The sequence below is a fragment of the Artemia franciscana genome, chromosome 3, assembly GCF_032884065.1.
Source record: "Artemia franciscana chromosome 3, ASM3288406v1, whole genome shotgun sequence".
Lineage (NCBI taxonomy): Eukaryota > Metazoa > Arthropoda > Branchiopoda > Anostraca > Artemiidae > Artemia > Artemia franciscana.
The window spans coordinates 7,547,683-7,568,280 of NC_088865.1; the positions used below are offsets into that span (position 1 = coordinate 7,547,683).

At 35.0% G+C, this 20,598-nt stretch overlaps 1 protein-coding gene across 1 annotated transcript in view; it reads left to right on the forward strand.

The window, feature by feature from the left end:
- LOC136024821 (uncharacterized) overlaps nt 1-20,598 on the forward strand; it is a 72,156-nt gene that overhangs the window by 35,628 nt on the left and 15,930 nt on the right. Inside the window, exons 6-7 of the mRNA XM_065700300.1 lie at nt 1,676-1,821; nt 15,063-16,362. Of these exons, the coding sequence (XP_065556372.1) occupies nt 1,676-1,821; nt 15,063-16,105 (1,189 nt within the window). The 3' untranslated portion in view covers nt 16,106-16,362. The remainder of the gene's footprint in view (nt 1-1,675; nt 1,822-15,062; nt 16,363-20,598) is intronic.

The following is a 20,598-nucleotide window of genomic DNA, read 5'->3' on the forward strand; positions in this document are numbered from 1 at the left end:
CGGAAGTGACACAATTTAAGAACCATCTTTAGTAGTTCAGTTTTTAATTTACACTTTATTAGAACACTAGTGGCTATATGATGAAAAGTGAAAAAGGCATCTATACTTCGTATGTGTGTTTTTTTTTGTTGCTATTTTTTGGAAAAATTTTATGGAAACAATGGCGGTAATAACTTGCGAGGGGGCCGTTTCGAAAGAATATTAAAAGTTATGGTGCCCTTTTTAAGCGTTTATAGTGACTGGAATTCATTCAGGCCCCTTATTCTTTTATGTCCCTTTAACTGCTCATGGATTAAAAGTGAACATAGCCATTTCGCTCAGATTAGTCAAAAGGTCAATAAATACGCGTCCAGGGATAACAAGACCGGCTTAGCCCTAAGGGTAAGGGGTCTAAAGTATGCGTTGTTCACACACAGGTTTTATCAAAACCTACACGCAAGTGTGGCCATTTTTTAGCGAGCTTTTAGCAATTTTTTTACGTGTTTCCGGCCACTTCGTATTTCTGGAACCACAAAGGTGGTCATAGAAACTTGGAGGGGGGTTCATTCAATCAAAAATTGAAAGTCTTTTGGGAGACTTTAAGGTCAAAAGTAAAAAAGGGGCAATCAGCCTTTCTTTTGTCTTCGAGCTGCCGATTATCAGCCCTCCCCCATGGCACCAGGTCAAAATTTGTAGATATTCAAAAAGTTCAATAAGCATGCCTACAGAAATGACATTACCCTCATATCCACAAAGAAAGTGCCCTAAATTATGTAAATTGCTTTTGGTTCAAAGAAAAATTTAATGGCAGAAATAATAAAGCTTTAATAAGGAAGGAGTGTTTGTTCTTATGTGTCTGTTAAGCTTGGAATTTTCAGGGATTGTTCCATAAGTCCTTAGGCCAAGGAAACCATAATATATGAACCGATTTTCCCGAAAAAGGCAAGCATTTGAGGTTTTTTTATCGGCTTGAGAATTACAGTCTTAAGTCCTTAGGTCGAGTTGACCCCAATGCACAAAGAGCTCCGCTCGGTCCCTGGTACCTGGTACGCGGCATGCTTGATGGATATGAATCTGACGTCACTCATATGAGAGATGTTTTTGTTTTTTACGCAAGTCAAACTACAGTTTTTAGTGCTACATTTAGTACGGTTTCGCAATAAGAGGGTTGCTGTTATCCCACAAGACCCATATTACAGGCCAGTTAGTGTTCCCGAGAATCAAGGGAGACGAGTAAAAAAAATCATCTACTCCCTCTCCTTATATGTTTATCTGAGTGCCAAAAAATAATTCAGCCTCCAGCCCTCCTACACACACACACACGCTGAAAGAACCACTGGCCCTCCTTTCTAACTGCTTTTGCACAACTGTACACCAGAATATATAATTTTAAAAATATTCTATTAAGCTTTCAAATGAGAATAACCAGTTTACTAAAGCTCGCAATTATTTTACATTAACCGTTTATTTTTATAGACTGCTTGCATGTTCAGAAAGAAACGCGTTAATGTGTGGTATTGCAACCATTAGAAAGAAATCAACAATCAAGAAGTTCTAATTTTATTTAGATGGTAGCAGAAAAAATCCCCCTTCCCTACATTTGAAAAAACTATTTGCACCTGACAACTATTTGATGACAATCATACCTGGTTGATTACATTTATTTGAAAACATATTTTCTCTTTTCATTTTTTAGCTCTGGAGTCTCCTCCAAATATTGTGTCCAGGACTACCTTCTAATTCCCAGTGGTTCCGCCAATGGAGAATCACCTACACAAGACAGGTACTGTGGTGGTACCCTGAATCCTAATCATGGAGTACGGAGTTATCAGCCGATTGTAGGTACGTACCGATTTATGCAGATTTTGTTTATGAGTAGTAAAAAAAACTTTCGCAGAACTAGGACATAGATTTTTAGTCAGTATTCTGAAAAATTGTAATTCACAGCTGTCTCTAGTCTTTATCTAGTTTTCTAGTCTCTAAAGCAAGCTTTCTTTGTGTTTTTGAGTATCATTAAAGCTTTCGTTTTTTTCCTCATCGGAATCAACGAGGTGGAGCTTGGTAATGGTAAGAAAAGGAAATTATATAGTTGTGGGGGGCCCTTGGACTCGTTTGGAGCATAAAACTATCCCTTCGATCCAGATAAAAATTTGATACCTTTTTTTATTTCTCGCAAACAGTTTTGGATAGATCAATCCGGAAATTTAAATTTCTGAATTTTCTTTTAGAATTTTCGATTTTGATTGAATTTTATGAAATTTAGTCTCCAGAGGAGATTCGGGCCCAGAAGTTCATTGAACAAGCTTCTAGTGGTAATCTGATTCTTCAATGGAGGGAGAGGGGTTTTTGAGTATTTTCACTTAAAATATCTATCAGAAGTTGTTGTCATATCTTAACTAAACTTTATAGAAAAGAAGAGCTACTGTCCTAGTTGTGCCTTTGGGCTGCCCATCTATAGCTAAGCCTCTTTCGGGTTGTGGAGGGTCCATCAGTTATTTTCATCGGGATATCTGTCCAAGAAATCCCCAGATGTTAACCAAGCTTTATTTCTACATTCTGATTTTTTAGGACCCAGATGAACCTTTTTCTTCAAGGGTCTCTGAATTCTTGTCATCGGAAATATCCATCCAGAGATTTGTTCAATCCCAACATGACTTAATGAGAGGTAACAAGCAACATCGTAGATTATTTTTTAGGGGTCTCTGATTCATAAGGGATCTCTGAAGGGCAACATGGCATCTGAAACATATTCCCCATCCTATATACCAACAAAAGAGACTGTTGGATCTTAACTAAACTTTGTCAGCAATACTACTTGATGCATAAGTTTTTAGGTTTCGGGCACTACTCCACCCCTACCCCCAAAATAAACACTCCACAAACATTATAACCTCCCCCCAATCGCTGATGTTCAACCTAGAAATACTGCATATGCGTTCTATGTTGCACTAGCTCGTTTACACTGTGCCGTAGAACCTTACGCACTAGCATAACTTAAGAATTTGTATTACATTATTTAATATTGTGGAGCATATTGTAAGCATTGCTAAGCAGACTGGGGCTGTACTTAGAATTCTACGCTACGCAAATTTATGTTCTGTTCTGCAAAAGTAAATGTAGCTGCAACAGAAAGGAAAATTCTGAATGAACAATTATTAATTTTGAAAATAAATTAATAATTATTTTCTAGAAAGCCTTTCACGCTTGATCAGGGCTCGAATCCCCATCTTCATTCTACATTTTGATTTTTGAATAGTTTGCTTAGAACGATCAGGATGAGCTTAAACGATAATTATGGTGGTTGTGTTAGTAATTATCTTAGTATAGTGTGTAAGTACTTGTTTAAGTATAAAAGGTTACAATGAACGGAACGTAAGCTAACCGCTTAGCATAGAAAATTACGTAGTTAGTGCAGCATCTGCTTCACTCTTTATTTTTACAAAATGTTTGTTCAGTGATTCTTGCACCACCGTTTGGTAGTTTGACCTGTAATCAGGTCAAAGTTACATGTAAGTTTGACCTCTTAAACTGCGAGGTTATGTGTATACCTTTCCAACAATTCAAAAATTATTGACTGCCTCAGAGTTTTCGGTCAAAAGCCTGGCTGAACCCAAATTTTTGACGTTGGGACTCCCCTGTGACACGAGCTGAGCTTTGTAGTAGCTTTCTAACCCTTATAAATTGATTGGCTATCGCTTAATATTTACTCGAAAACAATTCGACCTCTTAAACTGACCTCTTAAACTGCGAACAATGACCTCTTAAACTGCGAGGCTATGTGTATACCTTTCCAACAATTCAAAAACTATTGACTGCCTCAGAGTTTTCGGTCAAAAGCCTGGCTGAACCCAAATTTTTGACGTTGGGACTCCCCTGTGACACGAGCTGAGCTTTGTTGTAACTTTCAAATCATTATAAATTGATTGGCTATCGCTTAATATTTACTCGAAAACAATTCGACCTCTTAAACTGACCTCTTAAACTGCGAACAATGACCTCTTACACTGCGAGACTATGTGTATACCTTTCCAACAATTCAAAAATTATTGACTGCCTCAGAGTTTTCGGTCAAAAGCCTGGCTGAACCCAAATTTTTGACGTTGGGACTCCCCTGTGACACGAGCTGAGCTTTGTTGTAGCTTTCTAACCATTATAAATTGATTGGCTATCGCTTAATATTTACTCGAAAACAATACGTGAGCGTTTTAAATTTGCTGATGATTTAACTGTTTTATCACTGCGACTAAGCCCTCCGACTACTGAACAGTCTGACTTGATCAAAATCTGTCATGATCTAAAAGCTGAATTAGGAAAGGTAAAACTGGCGGTCAGTGAAACTAAGAGCTCTTATATGACATTTTCCTTCCTAAAGGGTAACAACCACTCTTCTCATAATTCCATACTGCCAACAAAGAAAACTGTTAAAATACTTGGGATTCTTTTGGACGATGATTTAAGATGGAATTCGCACGTTGACTATCTGACTAAAAAAGGCGCCTCGCTTTTACATTCATTTTCCAACCTAAAAAGATTTGGTACACCAACTGAGGTTTTAAAGTCTGTATACTGCAGCTATGTTAGACCTTCTCTTGAGTATGCATGCCCTGCTTGGCATCCGGGATTGACAAAAGATCAAACAGATAGACTTGAGACGATATAAAAAAGAGCTGTAAAAATTATACTTGGACAAAACTACTCAACTTACGAAGATGCACTGAAAAAACTCAATTTGGACTCACTTGATAGTCGTAGACATGGCTTAACATATAGATCTGGACTAAATTGTTTAAATTCCCCAGCTCATTGTCGTCTACTACCCAACTTTGCGAGCCCCCCAACTGGAGGACCAGTTACTAGACTTCGACAAATAAAAAACAATTAGTACTGAGAGATATCGCAAATCATTTGTTCCATATTTTACCCGTCATTTTAATAATATTGACGCGACTAATATTTAATGTTTGATTAATATATTGTTTGTTTAAATTTTCCTGTGAGTGTTTTTGAAGGTATAAATTATTTTTGTCATGACATGCTAATGCTAGCTCCGGCTATTGTAGTGAATAAATATATTCTATTCTACTCTATTCTATTCGACCTCTTAAACTGACCTCTTAAACTGCGAAAAATGACCTCTTAAACTGCTAGGCTATGTGTATACCTTTCCAACAATTCAAAAACTATTGACTGCCTCAGAATTCTTGGTCAAAAGCCTGACTGGACCCAAATTTTCGACGTTGGGACTCTCCTGTGGCACGATCAGAGACTTGAGAGCGTTGTTGTAACTTTCTAACCATTATAAATTGAATGGCTATCGCATAATATTTATTCGAAAACATTTCGGCTGTGATAATTAAAAATACGACTTAAGCCATTTTGGTGGAAAATTAGTTTGTATGGGTCATGGGTAAACTAAGCACGAAGAATCGATTGGTTCAGTCAGGATTGTCATAGCTTGTACCGTTACACAAAAAAAAAGAGACAAAAGCCTCCAAGTGGCGTATTTCTCTTTTTTTTATCACGTCTTATTTCAATTTAGAATGACAAAAGAGTGACGAATTATCTTATAGAGCTATAACATGGGGACCTGGTGTTTGTCTCCTTTTTTTTCAAGGAAAAAGGAGACATCTGCCATAAAATGGAATAGCTTGGATTCGGTCAGAATACTTGAATTTAATTTATACCACTGAAACAAGCATAAAAAGTTGGTTTAGTATATATTCCATTTATCCCCGTTAGCCTCACCCTTCAGAGTGGCCACTTCCGACAAATTTTTTTCTGTTTTTTGGCTCTCCTGAAAACTTACAAAAATGGCATGTGTCACACTTTGATAGTCACAACCGATTTCTGCTCTGTGCGGAACAACATTTTTGTTTTGCAGCACAAAATGGAAGAATCGTTACTTTCCAGAGGGTAATTTTTCTTTTTTTGGTGCTCAGTAACTCAGTTAACAGTAATTATTTACTATTAACTTTATTCTATAACAACAAATCTAAACTAAAAATATCCTTATAATACATAAAACAGTTTGCATAATATATTTTGCATAGACATCATGTAAAATATTGCTATGCTCCACAACTGTCATTTTGTGCATGATGTGGGTTAAAAATAAACTGTTATTATTATCGTTCAAAGGGGTTGACACTGCAATCTGTTCTGCGTTTTTAGTAGTGCAAATTTCATCTATTTTTGGTTATTCGCTGTTTTAGGGCAAAATGATAACAAATAATTAATCATCGTTAATAATAATTGAGCTCTAATACATTCCCACTACATCATTTTATATTATATGCCATTTATCCACACACCACAAAGTGCCTGTCCCTTAATTCTACGCTCTATTGGAATTTTACTCCATGTATCAAACAGTTCGTGGTAACGAACTGTAGTAAGGAGCGACCCGGCTCAATAGTAAACGAAACTCTAAAAAACGGAGTTTTGATGTTAAAATATACATCAAAAGAATCAGATTGTCATGCTGATTTTAAATATATAAGTTTCATCAAATTTAGTCTTTGTCATCAAAAGTTACGAGCCTGAAAAAATTTGCCTTATTTTAGAAAATAGGAGAAAGCACCCCCTAAAAGTCACAGAATCTTAACGAAAATCACACCATCGCATTCAGCGTATCAGAGAACCCTGTAGCAAAATTTTCAAGCTCCTATCTACAAAAATGTGGAATTTTGTATTTTTTGCCAGAAGACAAATCACGGGTGCGTGTTTATTTGTTGTTTTTTTTTGTTCTTTTTTCTTTTCCCCAGGGGTCATCGTATTGACCAAGTGGACCTAGAATGTCGCAAGAGGGCTCATTCTAACGGAAATGAAAAGTTCTAGTGCCCTTTTTAAGTGACCAAAAAATTGGAGGGCACCTAGGCCCCCTCCCACGCTCATTTTTTCTCCGAAGTCAACAGATAAAAATTTTGAGATAGCCATTTTGTTCCGCATAGTCAAAAACCATAATAACTATGTCTTTGGGAATGACTTACTCCCCCACAGTCCCTGGGGGAGGGGCTGCAAGTTAAAAACTTCGACCGGTGTTTATGTATAATAATGGTATTGGGAAGTGTACAGTCGTTTTCAGGGGATTTTTTTGGTTTTCGGGGTGGGGTTGAGGGGAGGGGGCTATGTGGGAGGATCTTTCCTTGGAGAAATATGTCATGGGGGAACAGAAATTCAATGAAAAGGGCGCAGGATTTTCTAAAATTACTATAAAAAAAACAATGAAAAAATAAACATGGAAAAGTTTTATTCAATTGAAAGTAAAGAGTAGCATTGAAACTTAAAACGAACAGAAATTATTACGCATATGAGGGGCTCTAAAATATTTTAGCATAAAGAGCGAGGTATTTAGGAGGAGATAAATACCTCGCTCTTTATACTATAGTATTTTTAGTAATTTCAACTATTTATTCTACGGCCTTTCTGATTCAGGGGTCATTCTTAAAGAATTGGGACAAAACTTACGATTTAGTATAAAGAACGAGGTATTAACGAGGGTACAAACACCCTCATACACATAATAAAAATTAAAGAATATAAAAGTTTGTTACGTAAGTTAATTCTTAAGTTACTTATATTTTTCACTAATAATAAAATTCGTTAAAAATTAAAATTTATAGTTGCCTTTTTATGTAACCGAAAAATTGCATGGCAACTAGGCCTCCTTCTCCATCCCTTATTTCTCAAAATCGTCTGATCAAAACTAAGAGAAAGCCATTTAGCCAAAAAAGGAATTAATATGCAAATTTCATTTTAATAATTTATGTGTGGAGAGCCAAAATCAAACATGCATTAATTCAAAAACGTTCAGAAATTACATAAAAAAACTAGTTTTTTTTTTAACTGGAAGTAGGGAGTGACACTGAAACTTAAAACGAACAGAAATTACTTCGTATATGAAATGGGTTGTCCCATCCGCAATCCCTCGCTCTTTACGCTAAAGTTTGACTCTTTGCCACAATTCTGCTTTTTAACACAATTAAAAGCTTCAGCGTAAAGAGCGAGGGATTGCGGAGGGGACAACCCATTTCATATACGGAGTAATTTCTGTTCGTTTTAAGTTTTAATGTCGCTCCTTACTTTCAGTTAAAAAAAACTAGTTTTTTTTATGTAATCCATCTTTCAGAATTAACGCCAATGATTACAAGCCTGCATTTACCTCCCTTTTAGTAGCTAAAACGCTTTTTACTTTACTCTAGTCTTCAGGGAATTTGAAAACAATTTCCCTAGTAAATGCTAGTACAACAGTTAAAATTTAAATGTATGTTTACCTTGGTTGTCCTCAAAGATTACTTCGTTTTGTCCAATAAATCATTCGCACACAAAGTTACTGGTTCTCATTGTGTCAGTAAACATCAAATACTGATTGTTCAGTTGTTTGCTGTAAAGTATTACAGACAATGGCAATCAGTTGCAAACGGAACACTTCGGTTAAAACCAAAGGAAGACAATTACTGTTTTCAATTCCGTGCTTAAAAAAAATAGCTTTCAATTCAGTGCTTTGGATGTCTTTTGTTAGTTTGAATTTTTTTTTCGCTGTTAATCGATTTTGTTTTAGTTCAGTTATAACGCTCCGTACTTTGTGTTTTTTTATACTTTTACGGGTGATAAAGTTCATTCATTCACATATGCGACGGTGTTCGCCATTTTTAAAGGAGACCCGCCTTTTTATATTTGATTGGTATAAAACTTCTTGTTTGAAATTTTAAGCCAGAAAAGAGGCAAGAAAAGTTGAATTCTTCTGGTTGGTTTTTCTGTGTGAAAATTTACTCCTGTAAAAATAATGAAAAACCTCAGTCATAATATTTTTATAAATAATCTCCCTGTTTCAATGTGGCTAAATTTTTTATTAATATTGATATGATTGGTTGTGTATTTCTGTTTCTCATTTAAGTCATTTGCACCTTTTATAGACCCATCTGGCCCATCATGAGCTAGATTTGTTAGCCCATCATGGGCTAACAAATTTCGATCTTTCATCGTAAGGGGAAGTGACTTACGAATAAATTAATTTATAACTCACGTCCTGTATTTATACTCAAAAGTTTCTCCATCTTTTTACAGGCTAAAATGCTCATATAGAAGAACCAATCACGTGGAATTTAACTTTTTACTTTCGTTTTATTGGCTTAAAGTTTCACACAGTAAGTCTTAAGACCAATCAGGTCCTTAAAAGGTGATATTGCTCATCCCTCTAGAAATGAGGAATAATGGCTTGAGGAATAATGTATGCTACAAAAAAGCAGATTTCCGATTTTCAGTTAAAATGAATTACAAGAACATTTTATACATTACTGATATCACGTCTTTTTACAATTTTCTGCTGGTTATTGCACATGGTCGTACTCCCGAGTCCCTTATTGGTATCTCCAAGTGAGTGTGTGAGCTGAGGTAGACTCAATGACGCCATGGGCTGCTAACAGGTTTTTGTCTGGATATTTGTCTTTTTCCTTCTTTTCTTTTGAGGGTGTTAGATTTTCTCAACTGTCATCATTTGATTTTCTTATTTAGTTTCTAGAAGACTTTTTACATTTTACATTTAGTCCATATGTTTATTACAATTTTTTTAAATTAACAAGGGCATTGAAAATGAAATCCGATTGCTTAAATTGCTAAAATGGAAAGTTACAACTATGCGATGTCTTAGAAAATTAGGACAAATCTGGAATTCCATTTTTCAAACAGTTCGTGGTAACGAACTGTAGTAAGGAGCGATCCGGCTCAATAGTAACCAAAACTCTAAAAAATTGAATTTTGATATCAATAGCTACATCAAAAGAATCGCATTTTAATGCTGATTTTAAATATATAAGTTTCATCAAGTTTAGTCTTAGCCATCAAAAGTTACGAGCCTGAGAAAATTTGCCTTATTTAGGAAAATAGGGGGAAACACCCCCTAAAAGTCGTAGGATCTTAACGAAAAAGACACCATCAGATTCAGTGTATCAGAGAACCCTACTGTAGAAGTTTCAAGCTCCTATCTACAAAAATGTGGAATTTTGCATTTTTTGCCAGAAGACAAATCACGGGTGCGTGTTTATTTGTTTGTTTTTTTTTGTTTTTTTTTGTTTTTTTTCCCAGGGGTCATCGTATCGACCAAGTGGTACTAGAATGTCGCAAGAGGGCTGATTCTAACGGAAATGAAAAGTTCTAGTGCCCTTTTTAAGTGACCCAAAAAATTGGAGGGCATCTAGGCCCCCTCCCACGCTCATTTTTTTCCTAAAGTCAACGGATCAAAATTTTGAGATAGCCATTTTGTTTAGCATAGTCGAAAATCATAATAACTATGTTTTTGGGGATGACTTACTCCCCCACAGTCCCTGGGGGAGGGGTTGCAAGTTACAAACTTCAACCAGTGTTTACATATAATAATGGTTATTGGGAAGTGTACAGACGTTTTCAGGGGGATTTTTTTTTATTTTGGGGGTAGGGTTGAGGGAAGGGGCTATGTGGGAGGATTTTTCCTTGGAGAAATATGCCATGGGGGAAAAAAATTCAATGAAAAGGGCGCAGGACGAATCTGGTCACGTTAGAAAAAAACGTCAAATTAAGAGCTTAATATACAATGCTGGGTGTTCGGAGCCTCTCTATTATGGAGTATAATTTGAAAATAACACAACTATACGAGCGATAAAACATATATACCACAACCATAACTTAACTAACGAAAGAACTGCCAAGAGATAACACAACTATAAAGCGAAAACAGGTGAAAACTAACGGGAAAATAAACGAACTAAGAGGTGGAAGGGGCCCAGAGAAAAAATATAATCCTTTTTCAATTTTGAGCCTAACTTCCGTAAAGGAGTAATAATGTCAGAAGCCCCGAAATACCGAATTATTTTCTTTTCAAACAGTTCGTGGTAAGGACCTGTAGTAAGGGGCGACCTGGCTCAATAGTAAACGAAACTCTAAAAAACGGAATTTTGATGCTAAAAGATTCATCAAAAGAATCGAATTTTTACGCTGATTCTAAATATATAAGTTTCAATTAATTTAGTCTTTGTCATCAAAATTTACGAGCCTGAGAAAATTTGCCCTATTTTGGAAAAAAGGGGGAAACATCCCCTAAAAGTCAGAATCTTAACGAAAATCACACTATCTCATTCGGTATATCAGAGAACTCTATAGCAAAAATTTCAAGCTCCTATCTAAAAAATGTGGAATTTTGTATTTTTTGCCAGAAGACAAATCACGGGTGCGTGTTTATTTGTTTGTTTGTTTTTTTTCCCAGGGGTCATCTTATCGACCAAGTGGTCCTAGAATGTCGCGAGAGGGCTCATTCTAACGGAATTGAAAAGTTCTAGTGCCCTTTTTAAGTGACCAAAAAAATTGGAGGGCAAATAGGCCCCCTCCCATGCTCATTTTTTTCCAAAAGTCAACAGATTAAAATTTTAAGATAGCCATTTTGTTCAGCATAGTCGAAAACCGTAATAACTATGTCTTTGGGAATGACTTACTCCCCCACAATCCCTGAGGGAGGGGCTGCAAGTTACAAACTTTGACCAGTGTTTACATATAGTAATGGTTATTGGGAAGTGTACAGACGTTTTCATGGGGATCATTTGGTTTGGGGGGTGGGGTCGATGGGAGAGGGCTTTGTGGGAGGATCTTTCCTTTGAGGAATATGTCATGGGGGAAGAAAAATTCAATGAAAAGGGCGCAGGATTTTCTAGCATTACTATAAAAAAAAAACAATGAAAAAATAAACATGAAAACGTTTTTTCAAATGAAAGTAAGGAATAGCATTGAAATTTAAAACGAACAGAGATTATTACGCATATGAGGGGTTCTAAAAATACTTTAGCATAAAGAGCGAGGTATTTAGGAGGAGATAAATACCTCGCTCTTTATGCTAAAATATTTTTAGTGATTTCAACTATTTATTCTGCGGCCTTTTTGATTCATGGGTCATTCTTAAAGAATTGGGACAAAACTTACGATTTAGTGTAAAGAGTGAGGTATTAACGAGGGTACAAACCCCCTCGTGCACATAATAAAAATATAAGAATATAAAAGTTTGTTACGTAAGTTAATTCTTAAGTTACGTATATTTTTTACTAATAAAAACGTTCGTTGAATATTAAAAGTTCTAGTAGCCTTTTTAAGTAACTGAAAAATTGGAGGGCAGCTAGGCCTCCTTCCCCACCCCTTATTTCTCAAAATCGTCTGATCAAAACTAAGAGAAAGCCATTTAGCCAAAAAAAATTAATATACTAATTTCATTTCAATAATTTATGTGCGGAGAGCCAAAATCAAACATGCATTAATTCAAAAACGTTCAGAAATTAAATAAAAAAAAACTAGTTTTTTAGCTGAAAGTAAGGAGCGACATTAAAACTTAAAACGAACAGAAATTACTCCGTATATGTAATGGGCTGTCCCCTCCGCAGTCCCACGTTCTTTACTCTAAAGTTTTTAATTGTTTTAAAAAGTAGAATTGTGGCAAAGAGTCAAACTTTAGCGTAAAGAGCGTGGGACTGCGGAGGGGACAACCCATTACATATACGGAGTAATTTCTGTTCGTTTTAAGTTTTAATGTCGCTCCTTACTTTCAGCTAAAAAAACTAGTTTTTTTTTATTTAATAATGGAAAGGATCTTCATGCGTAGTCATGCAGTTTTAGGCAGTAGTAGATTCCAGATGAAAAACAGAAACATGGTTAAAAAAACAGCCAAAAAAAGCTAAAACTTATGGCACCAAAGAGTTAAGAAGGTGTGGCTTTCCTTTTAAGACGCAGTTGTTTTTGGTGATCACCAGATTGTATTGTATTGTATTAGATTAACGACGCTTCTTGGCTACTAAGGTCCCTGCGTCGGCCCTGCAGTGCATTCCTGCAGCATGATTCGATCTCTGGGTCCCGTATTATCAAGCTAAGGTCAAATCCACTGCGCCACCACAGGACATCACCAGATTATTAATGTCGGAATTCTTATTTACAAAAACCGTTGCCAAATTTAATGAATTAATTTTGTTGATTTATTTTCTTGATTCAGCGTGGCAATTCTGACGAAAATGTGAATACTGCCTTAAAACTCAATAAGTTTAGAATAACTGATAGATACAAATTGTGGCTTCCAGATCGGTCCAAAGGGCAAAAATTGTTTTGATTGTCTTTGATACTTTAAAGAGGTAATATGGATATTGACAGGTCATATGGATCATTGGTTATTCATCTGATACTGTTTCTTCTTTAGAGAAATAATTTCTCTCTCTTGAAAAAGGTAGGATCAAGATCACCAACAAGAATTTACTTCCGTTAGAAGAATATTTTGAGAAAATTTTAAATTATTTTTGGATTCTTTTTAGCTCAAATTCTCTGAAATATTATTTAGGTTAGATTTTAAGGAAAGCCCCATAGAATTAAGAAAAGGTAGATAAGTAAATAATCAATAGTCATTTTCAGCATCTAAAAAAAAAGATTTATTTTGACGCAATTTAACGAGATTGACAATTTTAGCCAGTTTTTTAATAATTGTGCTTTAACAATTTCGAAATTCTTTCTAATAAAAGACTCATTTTGAAGTGGTTGAAATAAGAATTACATTTTATAGCCTATTTGTCTAATATTTTTTTTCGGAACCTTGGTTATTGGGAGATTTTTCTTGCATTTTATCCCTTCGTTATTACATTCTATTTATAATATTTTATGAGTTTTTTAATGTTATATATAAACATAGTTTCTACTGGCAACAACAAATAAAAACAATTAATCCCCTATGACTTGATAGATGGTCGATAAATTCAGGGATTACTGTCATATTAGTCCATTTACAGATTTAGCAGTAGCAGATATTGGTTTTATGTCTCTAGCTTAATCGGCCAAGTATAGAAGTACTTTTCAAATTTGGGTTATGACTCAGTGGCAAGGAAAAAAAAAAAATTTTCTCTAGTTGTATGCTTTAATAAGAAAATTAATACCAAACGCAACTTTGGACTAATAGAAAAATTTTTCGGGGGAAATTTTGTTAATTATTTTAAAGTTAGTCTTGACGCAAAATAATGTCTTGTTTCAGTTTAGATTTTCTTTTTTTGCGTCTATAATATAATGCAACAAATAAATTAGAGGATTATTAATATAAAATTTTCTTGATTTTCTTGGTTTTTTCATTCCTTTTTTAATAGGAGTTAATTGGTATCTGATTAAGCTACAACATCTTTATTTTATTTCTTTTGCTCAATCAACCCCATACAGAACTTGTTTTCCAAATTGCGTGTCACGACCTACTTGGAAGAAATAGAGCGTTTTAAATAACATATTTCTCTAGTTGTGTGTTAATAAATATGCTTAATATCAAATAAAGTTTCTAGTAATGAAGTAATTTTTCGAGAGCTTTTTTTTAATTCAATCCGAATTAATTTTGCAGAAAAATAAACTTTTCCATTGCTTGATTTTTCTTTTGTGTTTACGTGTACAATTTACTATAGCAAAAATTAAAGATGATTTAGTGTACAAAAATTTTTATATTCATTTAATTTTCGGTCTACTATTTGAAATTTTGAGGAAAAATTCTTGAGTGTCATAAATGACTTCGAAAGAACAGATACTGATATTCTATCATAAGATGCTCAAAACAAGTTGGGGTACTTCCGTATTAGCCAGTACACACTTGAGAAATTTGCTGAATGTAAGATCTAAGAAAACCGGTTTCGTAGCCACAAAGACAAATGACGTGTGACAGAATGCATTTGACTTACGTAATTTAGGCTATGTATTTGCGCATTAGGAGGGGGTGGAGGTAAGGTTAAGGTAGGTTACTTTACCCCCACCCCATAATGTGCAAATATACAGCCCACATTATATTATTATATAAACTAAAGTATTATATTTTCATCATATTTTGGTACATTTCATTAAGATTAACCTAACCTGACTTGGCGAGTGTGTACTGGCTAATACGGAAGTATCCAAGTTGATATATGCTATGTTATTCTTCTTTCTCCCCTTTTTCCGTCATGAAAATTATGGAAACACGTTTTTGACATTTTAATATGACAGACTTCATAAACTTCCAGCATTTTCTTGTTTCCTACTTTTTAAGTCTTGAAATCTTAAACTAATCTTGAATTTAATATTTTTAGCGAAACTGAATGGTCCTATTTTTACTGTAGAAGTAAAGACTGGCATTTCATCAAGATTCTTTGCTCCTGCGCACACAGGATTTTCAGTGAATTACCAACTAATTTCTTCAAAATGTCATAGCTCCGGAATTTCAGAGCCATGTAAAGCGTCTGAGGCAACCATCCCATCCCATACAGTTGATTATACCATTACAAACCCTGCTACTAACGCGCCTCATTCTTCTGTAATTACAGCTGCACCTCCTATCCCGACCACGACGGCAATTTTTACTCCGAACCTTGCATATGGATTGCCAAAACCGAAGCCAGTTTATGGCGCCCCTATTAACAGCTACGGTGCAATTACACATGGGCCTAATTTACATGAAGGACATCATCTACCTCTGCCTTCAAAGGGAAGCTATGGAGTACCACAACCCCCAAAGCAAAGCTATGGAGTGCCTCAGCCTCCTAAGCAAAACTATGGAGTGCCTCAAGATGCTTACAGCGTGCCTCAAAGCAGCTATTCTGCTTTAGCTAATGGGGAAAATCAAGGAAAAATTGATATAAATGAATTGTTCAATTACTTTCAGCAATTACAATACTGGACAAACCTATTTCAAAATTCTCCAGGATCCAATAACCAAAACCATGGTTCTCAGTGGCTTGAGAACAATGGTAATTATGATACTGCCTACAACTTCCCATCGAATCAGTACGCAAGTAAGCAAAAACTCAGCTATGGGCCGCCATCTAATCAGTACACGAATTTTGGCACTCCAATCAATTCATCATCGAATGAAACTTCTTCAAGCTATGATGCACCTATGAATAGTTCCAGCTTGTCCAGGGGAAACGACCCTTTAATTTTGCCACAGTTTGGCCCCCCTTCGCTTGCACAACCACAATTTCAGGGGAAGTACACTGCTCTCTCTCCAGGCCTTTTACCTCCTGACCCAATAAAACATGGAGATGCATCGGAAGAAAACGAAAAATTGCTGAGAAATGAAATTCGAAAAAAAAGTATTGATATTGACTCAGATTATTATGACGAAAGAAGATGAAATTATTATGACAAATTTATTGTTAAAATATTCGTGTATATAATTTGTGCATTTACTATTAGATCTCATTTTTGGCTATCTATTTGTATTCATTTGACCTCCTACATTTCTCTCACTGGTGAAGCTTCAGCCAATAGGAATGCGTATGTCTAAGCTGCGGGAATTGTTCCTGTAAAAATCACAGTAATAAGTAGAATTTCGATCATTTTCCAGTTTACTACCTTGAAGAGTACATTTGGCACTGAGGAAACTTTAACGTAAGTAATTTAAAAATATCTTCCAGTGTAGCTCAAAGATTAGATTTAAGTTATGAAGGGCCAATGTCATCTAAATTGTAAAATGAACCACGTACCCAAGATTTCCTCAAAATACAACCTATTTTACTGAAAAGGAAAAATAACACAATATATAGGCTACTATTAAAGAAAACTTCCTTAACCTTTCATAGGCTGTCTTACAAAACTGTCAATTATCATTGGGCTATGTTTGATCGTTTGTTACTGAAAAATAGTTTGTTTTTAAGAAAAAAAAACTATTAACAAATTTAATAAAAAAAAGTAAGTGATGGCAAAATATGGTGTCATGTATTCCCTAAAGTGAGTTTTTCACCGTATTTCTCGTTGTGTCACGTAAAATCTGTAACCATCATTTACTGGGGCGCTGCTATTTAGGGAGTGAATCAAATCCTTGAGGGGGACAGTTCTATCAAGATAAGGTTCAGGAATATTTGGGGGAAATGTGTAGGGCAATATGATGTTGTCGAGGTGAATGGATATTTTTTTCTTGGGGTATTTTCCTCGTAGGAAAACGTGTCTAGGACTTCACAACAGAAAATTTCTTTGGAAGCCAAAGTTCTCTAAATCTTTTATGGTTTTTAATATTTTAGGTTCATCATAAGCTTTTAGTATAAAATAATATTTGCTATTACTTTTGAAGCAAGTGTTATTGTTTGAAACATAAATTTTGAAATAACCTTTCGATTTAGTGACTTCGTTTTTTATATTGCCATTCCTTGACAACCGAAAATGTTGATTAAAGCATTACAAACAAAGTTTTGCTCAATATTCATTGATTCTCAGTGTTTCTTTACACCTTTGTCTTCATTTTACAAGCATTTCAGTTCTTCGTTTCTTTATAGTACCAGGGGCAGTAAAAAACGAAGCCTTACTGTTACAGCACTGTACTGTTACTGTATTGTATTGTTAAAGTACCAAGGACAGTGAAAATGATATCTTACTGTTGTTGTTACTGCTACTTTACTGTTACTGTTAAAGTACCAAAGAGACTGAAAGTGAAATTGTACTGTTACTGTTGTTTGTTACTGTACTGTTTATGTAACAAGGACAGTGAGAGCAAAATCTTACTGTTACTGTTACTGTACTGGTGCTAGTAAAGTACTAAGGACAGCGAAAACAAAATCTTACTGTTACTGTTAGTGTACTGTTACTGTTAAAGTAACAAGGACAGTGAAAATGAAATCTTACTATTACTCTTGCTGTAATGTTTCTATTACTGTTGAAGTATCAACGACAGTAAAAACGAAATCTTATTTTTTGAACTTGGTTTATTAGAGACTTACAGATAACCCTATTTATTTTTAAAAGATTTGAAAAAAAAAACAGAATTAAACTATGAACGAAAAAGTCCCACATAAGCAGTATTGCACCTTGTCACTTGTGGGTGTCAAATTCATTTGAAAAGGAGAAACCTGGGTAAAACAAAAAATAATCTAAAAACGCATGGTTACTAACAGATTAAGAAGATATAGCTTTCTTTTGAGGTTGTTGTTGTCTTTGGGAATCAACAAACGGTTACTGCTTGAACTTTTGAGGATGTAAAACAGTGTCAAATCAAACTAATTAATTTTACTTATTTATTTCCATGATTCGGCGTGGCAACACTGCCAAAAATGTGGCACTGCATTAATAGCTTTGTAATTTTGAAACAATCAAAAAAAAATCTTGTATTTTGTGGCTTTCAGGTATGAATAGACCCAAGATGGTTTTGGAGCGAAAAACTTTTTGCTTGGTTGTTTGGATAAAACAACAACAAACTCAGTTTTTCTTCTTTTTTAAAATCATAACATAAGATACAGACTTCTAACTACAAGGGAACCTTTGAACCCATGCCCCTCCCCAGATATCCAAACTTTCCACAGTTTTTTCATAATAACGACCGTTTCAATATACATCTAGCCAATAGTTTGTGTATAACTCCCCCTCCCCATATAAGATCAATTCCTTCATACTTACTATCTGGGATAAGATACGTTTCCAAAGCAGGTATCCCTAGCTGCTGGGCATTTGAATTTGTGTTTAAGTCAACAAATTAGGCAGAAAAAGTGTCGGTATGTAGAAATAGAAAGAAAAGGATGAAATAGAAAATTGTTTGTTTGAAAACAATAAATAATCCTAGCGTGAATATAAAAAAGAGGTCAGATGAATTTCCTGCGAACACAAAATATTAGAAGAAGTAGGCAAATGTTATTCTTTAATTCCATTTTTCTTAAACCATTTAGTCCTCTAAACCACCTGAACTTTTTATAGTGGTTTTGACTTCAAACTGTCACAGCGAGAGTAGTTTAGAGCAAAATAGTGTAGCGTCTGACAACTTCATTGAAAAAGTAGGAAATATAAAGGAAAATTTGATAATTGGTATGATTAATCTGCAATTTATTGGATTAAAGCTAAAAATCTGCTCTAAAAAAAGATTTTTTTCGCTTTTCAAGAACTATTTTATATCAGATCCACTCAGCACAGAGAAGTTCTAAGCTAGTTAAAAAAAGCTTTACATGTTATGTAGTCTAGTTGAATTTTAAGCTTGTAGGTCTACTGGTGACAAAATTCTGCTTAATTTGCCCTCTTCTATATTTTAAAGTGCCTGAAAAGACAAGTATGCCACAGTTTAGAGTAGGCTATAGAAGTGACAAATTATTTAAAAAAAAATAGAAGAAAATTAACGTTTAATCGAAGATTCAACAACAGGAATAGGTTGCGAGGTTTTAATGTCCCTAGTCAAAATTTGTAATATGCATTCAATGTATTTTTAGTTTCGTAATGCTTTTTATCAACAAATAAAGGGCTTCCGCATTGGGGCCACCTCTATCCGGGTTATTAGCGAATATTTATGTAGAACGCCTTGAAAATTGGGCATTACATTCCTATTTTTTTAAACATATCTGATTCTCACATCACAGATGAATTAGAGACATACTTTTTGGTAACGGTTATCCTATTGTCTTTATCAAACAGTTCGTGGTAACGAACTGTAGTAAGGAGCGACCCGGCTCAATAGTAACCAAAACTCTAAAAAATGGAATTTTGATACCAATACCTACATCAAAAGAATCGCATTTTAATGCTGATTTTAAATATATAAGTTTCATCAAGTTTAGTCTTACCCATCAAAAGTTACGAGCCTGAGAAAATTTGCGTTATTTTAGAAAATAGGGGGAAACGCCCCCTAGAAGTCATAGAATCTTAACGAAAATCACACCATCAGATTCAGCGCATCAGAGAACCCTACTGTAGAAGTTTCAAGCTCCTATCTACAAAAATGTGGAATTTTGCATTTTTTGCCAGAAGGCAGATCACGGATGCGTGTTTATTTGTTTTTTTGTTTTTTTTATTTTTTTGTTGTTTTTTTTCCCAGGGGTGATCGTATCGACCCAGTTGTCCTAGAATGTTGCAAGAGGGCTCATTCTAACGGAAATGAAAAGTTCTAGTGCCCTTTTTAAGTGACCAAAAAAATTGGAGGGCACCTAGGCCCCCTCCCACGCTAATTATTTTACCAAAGTCAACGTGTCAAAACTCTGAGATAGCCATTTTATTCAGCGTAGTCGAAAAACCTTATAACTATGTCTTTGGGGACGACTTACTCCCCCACAGTCCCCATGGGAGGGGCAACAAGTTACAAACTTTGACCAATGCTTACATATAGTAATGGTTATTGGGAAGTATACAGGCGTTTTCAGGAGGATTTTTTTGGTTGGGGGAGGGGTTGAAAAGAGGGAGATATGCTGGGGGAACTTTCCATCGATAATTTGTCATGGGGGAAGAAAATCTCCATGAAGGGGGCGCAGGATTTACTAGCATTGTTTAAAAACACAATGAAAAAATAAATATGAAAAAATCTTTCAGCTGGAAGTAAGGAACAGCATTAAAACTTAAAACAAACAGAAATTATTACCCATTTGAGGGGCTCACCTCCTCCTAATACCTCGCTCTTTACGTTAAAGTATTTTTAGTAATTTCAACTATTTATTCTACGGCTTTTGTGATTCTGGGGTCATTCTTAATGAATTGGGACAAAATTTAAGCTTTAGTGTAAAGAGCGAGGATCTGACAAGGGGGCGAACCCCCTCATATATGTAATAAAAATATGAGAATACAAAAGTTCTTTACGTAAGCTAATTTATAAGTTACGTAAATCTTTTACTAATAAAAATATTCGTAAAAAATTAAAAGTTCTAGTTGCCTTTTTAATTAACCAAA